Consider the following 10,000-nt stretch of genomic DNA (forward strand, 5'->3'; position numbering starts at 1 on the left):
AGAAAATGCAAAAAACAAATTGTGATTTCATGAGGTTAACACAGACGCTCCTGTTAGGGATGATGTATGCGGGCAGTGCAGTTGTGGCTACAGTGAAAGGAGACGTGTTGTATTTTGTTCATTGGGTTTCTTGCTTTAGGAACGACATGAACGGCCTGCCACTGGTAAATTGTGCTAACGCTCTGACTGTTAGCGTACAAAGCTATTTGTGCAGACGTTACTACGCGAGCCTGTATGAGGCTAGGTCCAACAGCTCGCTGCCATGGAAACATTCCAACATGCCTTCATATGCTGAATTACAGCTCTGACCTGAAGCTTTAAACGTTTAAAGCGTCGGGTTTGACACGTTACGCATTGTGAGATGCTTTTCTGCTCAGCGTAGTTGTAAAGATTAGCTATCTGAGGTTTTTAACCAAATCTGTGTGAATTAATCGATCACAATGAACTAGGATCACGATTTTTCAGATATCTGACACGTTTTGTAATACTTTACCCCCCCACACACACACTATCACACAGCTATACACTCCCTCACTAGCAGCTGCTTTCTTTGTGACCTACAGGAACTTACAGAGGGACCTGAATCTATTATATGGACCTGAAGAAAGCCCTGGTATAGAAGAGAAGAATGTGTTTCAGTTACAAGCAAGATGAAGGAGCCAGAGGAACTTCAACACCGGGGCTTTTCTACTCTAGCAGACCAGCACAAACCAGCCTGGACCAGCATGAAATTCTTTCAGGCTGAATGGAGCTATTTTTCGCTCCGTCTTTCTGAAGTAAATGAACGTCGGCCACGGGTCCTTCTCTCCTGCTTTACTTCTAAGACTCTCCTCGTTGAAAAAAAAAAAAAGGATTTCAGGATGTCCGTAAAATCAGTTTAGCGTTATTCGTGCCTATTATGTTCAGAACAGAAGCTAATCCGTCGCAGCTGCTTAAAACTAAACGCTCTTTTCTGAAGCCATTCAAAGAAGTAATAATATTGAAAAATTCTTTAATCATAAATAAATGTTGGGGATTCATGCCAACGTCCTGAAATGTTCCATTAATTTTTACTCATTTAAAAAAATGTATCAATCAATCTATCAACAATAAAAAATCTTATAGGTGTGACCATATTATTGTGGCCGAATCTTATATTATAGGGGTGGAATCCTATAGTATAGATGCGGATTTTTATATTAAATGGGCAAAATCGTATATTTTACGGGCCGTATTTTCGCAGTTCGCAGTTAAAAAACGAGGATCATACCATTTCGGTTATATGGGGGATGGTCAATGTTTGATTTCACATAGAACTGTCGTTTTTTTTCCCCCCAATAAGTTAATATACGGCCTATTATATTAATGCTGTAAATTAAAAATAAGCTTTTATTAAATATTTTTAAAATGCGTGAATAAATTCAAACCCGTGACCGAAAAAAAGAGCATCTTGTCCGTAGTGATTTGAATATTTAACAATGTCTGAAAGATTCTGTAGGTGTCTAAGGCTTATTCTGTTATAATTTAATTCTGCACATTAATTCTGTTTGTTTTTTGCAGCACAGATGTTGCGCTGCACTTAGAGGCAATCGCACAGGCAATTAACTGATTTAATTTGATTTGCCCACATGTGAAATTCAAATCCAGTCTGCAGTAGTTTATTTAAAAAAAATTTTAAGGTTTATTGATCCAAAATGTTTTAATTTTTTTAACATGTTTACATTTTCTTCTATATCCTTGTGTGACGTTCTGTACATACCAGCTTTGAAAAAATGTTATGAGAATTTTATGAATATTTTTACGAATATTTAACGAATATTTCCTTTCATTTCCACTTTAATAAGATAAAAAGGCATCGTCAGCTTTGTCAGTTGTGGTCGCGTTATTAGAAAGTTGTTTCTGTGTGCTGTGTGTGAAATAAAATAAAAGTGTCTCAAACACTTGACTACCTGGTGTCGTACCCCGTAACACCCCCCCAAAAAAAATACACACATACACAAACTCATAATTTGTCAGTTTTCGCAGTTGATTATCGGCAAGAATTGTCTAATTCGACTATATAAATCCTTAGTCAGGGACACCCCTAATATATATATATATAAAGTGAACTACAGTAAATAAAGTCCCAGTAAACAGGTTTAACTTGTGATTTGTGATTCTGTGAAATATGAATGAACTGAAAGCCGAAAGTGAGGCAAATTCCAATGGTTAACTCTGAAGACAATCGCCCGATTGTATAAATAAAAAGGAAAACTTCTGGAGTATTTGTGTTGGAATGGAATAAAAACAAAAACGAGTCGATCCCCTTAACAGATTTCACAATGTCTGGCATGAACATGAACAGATCTAATTTTTTTTTTCCTCTTTCTGGCGCATTGTTCGGATATTTTCGTTGACAAACTTCATTACTGCTCCAGGGTTCGATCCTGAGCTCGGATTACTGTCTGTGTGGATTTTTTTGCATGTTCTCCTTCGCTTCTGAGGTTCTCCGGTTTCCTCCGTCCTCATAAAAACATCCTGCTAAGTGAACTGGCTACACAAAATTTTCCCTAGAGGGGTGTATGTGTGTAAAAGTGTGTGTGAGAGTGTGTACATTTGCGTGACTGTGTATATTTCCAAAGTGTGTCAGAGTGAATGCATATATGTGTGTGTCTAATTTAATTACATTTGTGAGTAATTGTGTGTATGTGTGATTCAGTATGAAAGTGTGTAAGTTTGTGTGTGAATGTGTGCAAGTGACTAAGTGTGTGAATGTGTATCTACATGAGTGAGTGTGTATGTATATGAATGTGTGTGAATGTGAGTGCGTGTATGTGTATGTACATGAGTGTGTGTGTGTATGTGTATGTATATGAATGTGGGTGAGAGTGTAAAAGTGTGTGAATGTGTGTATGTATGTATATGAATGTGTGAGAGTGTAAAAGTGTGTGAATGTGTGTATGTGTATGTATATGAATGTGTGTGTGTGTGCGTGTAAGTGTGTATGCGCATGCGTGTATGTGTATGTATATGAATGTGTGTGTGTGTGTGTGTGTGTGTGTGTGTGTGTGTGTGTGTGTGTGCAAAAGTGTGTATGCCCATGTGTGCGTGTATGTGTATGTATATGAATGTGTGTGAGAGTGTGAGTGTGTATGTATATGAATGTGTGTGAGAGTTTGAGTGTGTGAGTGTGTGTATGTATATGAATGTGAGAGTGTAAGTGTGTGAATGTGTGAATGTGTGTGTGTGAGTGTGTATGTATATGAATGTGTGTGTGAAAGTGTGAGTGTGTGTGTATTAATATGAATGCTTGTGTGAATTTGTGTGTGTATTTATATGAATGTGTGTAAATGTGTGCGTGTATGTATATTAATGCGTGTGAATTTGTGTGAGTGTGAATTTGTGTGTGTGTGTGTGTGTGTGTGTGTGAGTGTGTATGTATTTTAATGCATGTGAAATTGTGTGAGTGTGTGAATTTGTGTATGTATAGGAATGTGTGTGAATGTGTGTGTGTGTGTGTGTGTGTGTGTTTGTATATGAATGTGTGTGTGAGAGTGTGAGTGTGAATTTGTATGTGTGTGTAGGTCTATGTATAAGAATGTATGTGTGAGAATGTCTGAGAGTGTGTGAGAGTGTATGAATGTGTGTGTGAATTTGTGTGAGAGTGTAAGTGTGTGAATGTGTGTGTGTGTGTATGTGTGTGTATATGTATGTATTTTAATACATGTGTGAAATTGTGTGTGAGTGTGTATGTATATGAATGTGTGTGTAAGAGTGTGAGTGTGAGTGTGTGTGTGTGTGTGTGTGTGTGTGTATAAGAATGCATGTGTGAGAATGTCTGAGAGTATGTGAGAGTGTATGAATGTGTATGAATTTGTGTGAGCGTGTAAGTGTGTGAATGTGTGAATGTGTATGTCAGTGTGTGTTAAACTGTGGATGAGAGTGTGTGTATATATGTGTGGGAGTTCTGTGAGAGTGCGTGAATCTGTATATACATATATATATATACATATATATATATATATATATATATATATATATATATATATATATATATATATATATATATGTGTGTGTGTGTGTAGGAATGTGTGTGATATGACATATCCCCTGTTTGCTTCTATTATAACCTCTTCCTTGAGGTGAGGAGGCCCGTGTTCAATAGGGTTCGAGCTCTATAGCAGGAGATCTTCTACCAAATCCAATCTATGGAAAGCACATTTTCATGGAGCTGGAACAGTCTCCTAGTACAAATGTGTGCCTCAAACTTTGTGGGAACAGTTTGGAAAGGAACCACATATGGCTGCAGAAGTCGGGCGTCCCAATACTTTTGGCGATACATTGTAAAAGAACGTTTTATTTTAGACAATTCCGACTCTATGAGCAGAAAAACGCGTTCCTGATGACGTCAAAAAGAGAGCAATCGGTGGTGTTGTCTGGGTGGGAGGGGCATGCTGGGTCTCCCCCGAGTTTCACCACCTCGCTTGCCGAGTCTGTTCGGAGGATTATGTATATTAATAGCTTCATCCTCTGAGTACGCCTCCCTTTAATAAAACAACGCTTTCAACGCTGCGCTAGCGTTTATTTCCGCTCTGTTTCATCTGAGGCAGTAAGAGCAATTCATCTGCAATAAAACAAAATGGTTCAAAAACGTGTGTGTGTGTGTGTGTGTGTGTGTGTGTGTGTGTGTGTGTGTATTATGGGCTTTCAATTTGTATTTTCATGAGCAGGTGGTGTCATTTATCAGAACGAGCACCGCTAAGAGAAGCACGCTGACAAACGCAGTGCTCTGGATGAATAATGAAGCCACGCGTCTACAGAACATTTCACTGCCATATTTGTTGTGAAGACTCTTTGGGAAAAGTCACGTGAAGTGTTGGAGCAGTCAGCGGCCTGGACATAGCAGACACCGTCTGTCTTTATTTAATATAATACTTAGCAGGGATGGCAAGAATCTTCGCTGCATCGGCATAGAAGTTAACGCTCTAATTTTATTATTTCGAAATTGTATTAGTTGTATTATGACGTATGGCAACACTATGTATGGCATGTCCTGAGAGTCACATAGAATAGAGATTAACATGGCAGAGGTAGAGCTGCACCTTCCTGGAGACACAACATGAAAAAAAAAACATCTGGTTTGATTTGCTTTTTTCTTTTCTTTGTTATTTTTCCAACTACAAACTGCAGAAGTCTGAAGGCACTTCAGTAAACTGAGGTTTGTGAATCGAAATCGAATCGCACTGCTTCGTAATAAAGATGAAACGTATCATATTGCATCGCTAGCTGCTTCGTATGTATCTTCAGTGTATTGTATCCTTGGCTATGCATCAAGATGCAAATCACGGCAGCCTGTAATGGAGATGCACATCCCTAATATATATATAATATAGCATCGTTCACCACACAAGCTTCACACACTCGTTTTTGTGCGTGTGTGTGTGTTTGTGTGTGTGTACACGCAAAGGAATGTGCAGGAGGGGAGTTACCCAGCGGGGAAATGGGGGGGAGCGAAAGCTTTAAGAGCGTAATTCCAGTTTCCACTGTCACTCTCTAAACGAGGGTGTGTGTGTGTGTGTGTGTGTGTGTGTTCCCTAGGGCTGACTTGGCTGTCAGACAACAATGTCTCTCCATCAAATTCTCCTGACCACAACACACACTAACCCAAATTACGCACCAACCCACAACACAACACGAATGGGCAAGAGAGGAAACACACACACACACACACACACACACACACACACACACACACACACACACACAGAGAAATGTTCTGAATAGATCACACACAGGTCTATGGGTGACAGACAGGGCATTCATATTTGGGAGTGCAACATGTACGTGTGCATGCGTGTGTGTGTGTGTGTGTGTCTAAAACTCACAGTCTCTCCAGCTCCTTCAAGTCCTGAAATGCTCCTCGTTCAATTACACTGATCTTGTTCTCCATCAGGTGTCTGGAAAAACACACATAGTTATTAACTATAAAAATTCAACCCTAATCCTCAAATCCCAATCCTAATCCCTTTACCATAAATCTTAGCCTCGTAAACCCTACACCCCTACGCCCATCACCAAAGTCTAAACCTTTAAACCCTACACCCCTACGCCCATCACCAAAGTCTAAACCCTAAACCCTACACCCCTACGCCCATCGCCAACGCCTAACCCCTTAAACCCTACACCCCTATGCCCATCGCCAACGTCTAACCCCTTAAACCCTCGCCCATTGCCAAAGTCTAACCCCTTAAACCCTACACCCCACGCCCATCGCCAAAGTCTAACCCCTTAAACCCTACACCCCTAAGCCCATCGCCAAAGTCTAACCCCTTAAACCCTACACCCCTACGCCCATCACCAAAGTCTAACCCCTTAAACCCTACACCCCTACGCCCATCGATAAAGTCTAACCCCTTAAACCCTACACCCCTATGCCCATCGCCAAAGTCTAACTCCTTAAACCCTACACCCCTCGCCCATCGCTTAAGTCTAACGCCTTAAACCCTACACCCCTAAGCCCATCACCAAAGTCTAACCCCTTAAACCCTACACCCCAACGCCCATCGCTAAAGTCTAACCCCTTAAACCCTACACCCCTACGCCAATCGCCTAAGTCTAACCCCTTAAACCCTACACCCCTATGCCCATCGTCAAAGTCTAACTCCTTAAACCCTACACCCCTACGCCCATCACAAAGTCTAACCCCTTAAAACCTACACCCCTACGCCCATCGCCAAAGTCTAACCCCTTAAACCCTACACCCCTACGCCCATCACAAAGTCTAACCCCTTAAACCCTACACCCCTACGCCCATCACAAAGTCTAACCCCTTAAACCCTACACCCCTCGCCCATCGCCAAAGTCTAACCCCTTAAACCCTACACCCCTACGCCCATCGCCAAAGTCTAACCCCTTAAACCCTACACCCCTATGCCCATTGCTAAAGTCTAACCCCTTAAACCCTACACCCCTACGCCCATCGCCAAAGTCTAACCCCTTAAACACTACACCCCTACGCCCATCGCCAAAATCTAACCCCTTAAACCCTACACCCCTACGCCCATCGCCAAAGTCTAACCCCTTAAACCCTACACCCCTATGCCCATTGCTAAAGTCTAACTCCTTAAACCCTACACCCCTACACCCATCGCCAAAGTCTAACCCCTTAAACACTACACCCCTATGCCCATCGCCAAAGTCTAACCCCTTAAACCCTACACCCCTACGCCCATCGCCAAAGTCTAACCCCTTAAACCCTACACCCCTACGCCCATCGCCAAAGTCTAACTCCTTAAACCCTACACCCCTACGCCCATCGCTCAAGTCTAACGCCTTAAACCCTACACCCCTATGCCCATCACCAAAGTCTAAACACTTAAACCCTACACCCCTACGCCCATCACCAAAGTCTAACTCCTTAAACCCTACACCCCTACGCCCATCGTCAAAGTCTAACTCCTTAAACCCTAAACCCTAAACACCCCTACGCTTATCGCTAAAGTCTAACCCAGACATGGGCAAACTATGTTGGGTTTATTAATCCGGCCCGCCGAACGTGACCAAATTCTATTAAAATAGGTACGGGTAAACATTGTTCAATTTACCTTTCCCCTGTAATGTCCATGTTTCCCCTAAAGATGTCGCACTTCAGCTCCATTGACGTTGTTCGGGTGCAATACTATCTTCTTCTCTTAAGAGAGTTTACCGGTAATCTGATATTCTTTAAAAACTGCGACAGTTTCTAACGAACACCTCGGATCTATCCTGAGAATTGCCACAACGAAACTTAATCCAGACTTTGATGAACTGGCAAAATAAGGAGTTCAACAACACTGTTCCTACTGAAACTGAACTTGAGTTTTTCTGCTGTGTTTATTGATGCACTGGCAAAAAGTCTAACCCCTTAAACCCTACACCCCTACGCTTATCGCTAAAGTCTAACCCCTTAAACCCTACACCCCTACGCCCATCGATAAAGTCTAACTCCTCAAACCCTACACCCCTACGCCCATTGTTAAAGTCTAACCCCTTAAACCCTACACCCCTACGCCCATCGATAAAGTCTAACCCCTTAAACCCTACACCCCTATGCCCATCGCTTAAGTCTAACCCCTTAAACCCTTCACCCCTACGCCCATCACCAAAGTCCAAACCCTTAAACCCTACACCCCTACGCCCATCGCTAAAGTCTAACCCTTAAACCCTACACCCCTACGCCCATCGCTAAAGTCTAACCCTTAAACCCTACAACCCTTCCTTAACACTAACCCTACCCTAACCCTACCTTAAAACTAAACCTACCTTAATACTAACCCTAACATAATACAAACCCTACCTCAATACCAACCCTACCTTAACCTTCCTTTAAACCCAACCCCACCTTAATACTAGCCATACCTTAAAAATAAACCTAACCTTACCTTAAACCAACTCTACCTTAACACTATCCCTCCTTCAGACTAACCCTACATTAAAGCAAACCCTACATTAACCCTACCTCAATACCAACCCTACATTAATACTAACCCTAACTTAATACTAACCCTAACTTAACCTTACCTTAATACTAACCCTGCCTCAATACTAACCCTAACGTAATACTAACCCTAACTTAATACTAACCCTAACGTAATACTAACCCTAACGTAATACTAACCCTAACTTAATACTAACCCTAACGTAATACTAACCCTAACGTAATACTAACCCTAACTTAACCTTACCTTAATACTAACCCAAACTTCATACTAACTTTACTTTAATACTAGAAGAACTTAATACTAACCCTACATTACCACTAACCCTAATGCCTTAGTGCTAAGTTTTACCCCTAAACCCCTACCCCAAACCCTAATAGCCTAAAATAAACCCCACTGAACCCATACATTAGCCCTAAACCTCTTACACTTACACTAGTCCTAATCCCTTAATTTCCTCCTATATCCTCTGTACCTCCATAACCCTGAACCCTTAAGCCCTATGCTTAAACCCTATGCCTAAAACCTTTAACCCTGAACCCTAGATTTATAAGTTTAACCCATTAACCCCAAACCTTTAAAACCCTTAACCATAATCCCTAAACCTTTCACCCCAAATCCCGAAGCGCTCGCTGCTTAACCTCTGGTAACATGAGAACACTGCACATGAACCTGCACGTCATGAAGTGTGTGTGTGTGTGTGTGTGTGGTCATGTAGCTCACAGTTACAGTGCAGTTATTTCAGCACTCTGAAAACGAGCCAAGCCGGCCTGGTTTACCATCGCTACCCACACACACACACACACACACACACACACACACACAATAATATAATGAGTCACTTTGAGCATCAGTGTGAGTTTCTTTAATGGAGAAATGAATGGACAGCTCAACATTCTCATTCATAAAAGAGAGAGAGAGAGAGAGAGAGATAAAGACAGAAAGGAAGAGAGTGAGACAGGATTAAATAGGTGCTTTGTGAAACTCTAATCCAGCACTAGGTGGGTAAACTTGTTCTTACATGATCACACTGTACACCTCTGTCTGAGACACACACACACACACACACACACACACACACACACACACACACACACACACACATATACACACACACACACACACACAGGTCACATTCCAATAATAGATGCTTTTACATATAAGGGTGTAAGTGAGGACCATGGAAACAATCATGGACAAATTTAATGTGTCTTTATGTCTCTCTTTTCCATCTCTCTCCATCTCTTTCTCTTTTTTCCTTTCTCTCTCCTTCTGTCTTGCATGTACTTTGTCATTTTTTCCCCTGAAGTTTTTCTTTCCTTCTCGTTTATTCTGTCTTTCTTACATGCTGTCTCTTTTTCCTTCATTTTTTCTTTTGTATATTTCTCTGACTTTCTGTTTGTCTCTTCTTTCTCTCTTTCTTTTCTTGCTGTTTTTATTCTCTTGATCTTTTTATATATCTCTTTTAACCTGTCTTCTCTCTCGATCTCTCTTTTCCATTCTCGTTTATTCTGTCTTTCTTACATGCTGTCTCTCTTTTTCCTTCATTTTTTCTTTTGTATATT

The 10,000-nt window shown here is 41.2% G+C and overlaps 1 protein-coding gene across 5 annotated transcripts in view; it reads right to left on the reverse strand.

Moving 5' to 3' along the window:
- slit2 (slit homolog 2 (Drosophila)) overlaps positions 1-10,000 on the reverse strand; it is a 76,670-nt gene that overhangs the window by 61,763 nt on the left and 4,907 nt on the right. For all 5 annotated transcript variants that reach the window (XM_046842713.1, XM_046842712.1, XM_046842714.1 and 2 more), the window contains exon 3: positions 5,844-5,915. In XM_046842713.1, coding sequence (XP_046698669.1) covers positions 5,844-5,915 — 72 coding nt within the window. The remainder of the gene's footprint in view (positions 1-5,843; positions 5,916-10,000) is intronic.

This window comes from Silurus meridionalis, chromosome 28 (assembly GCF_014805685.1).
Source record: "Silurus meridionalis isolate SWU-2019-XX chromosome 28, ASM1480568v1, whole genome shotgun sequence".
NCBI lineage: Eukaryota > Metazoa > Chordata > Actinopteri > Siluriformes > Siluridae > Silurus > Silurus meridionalis.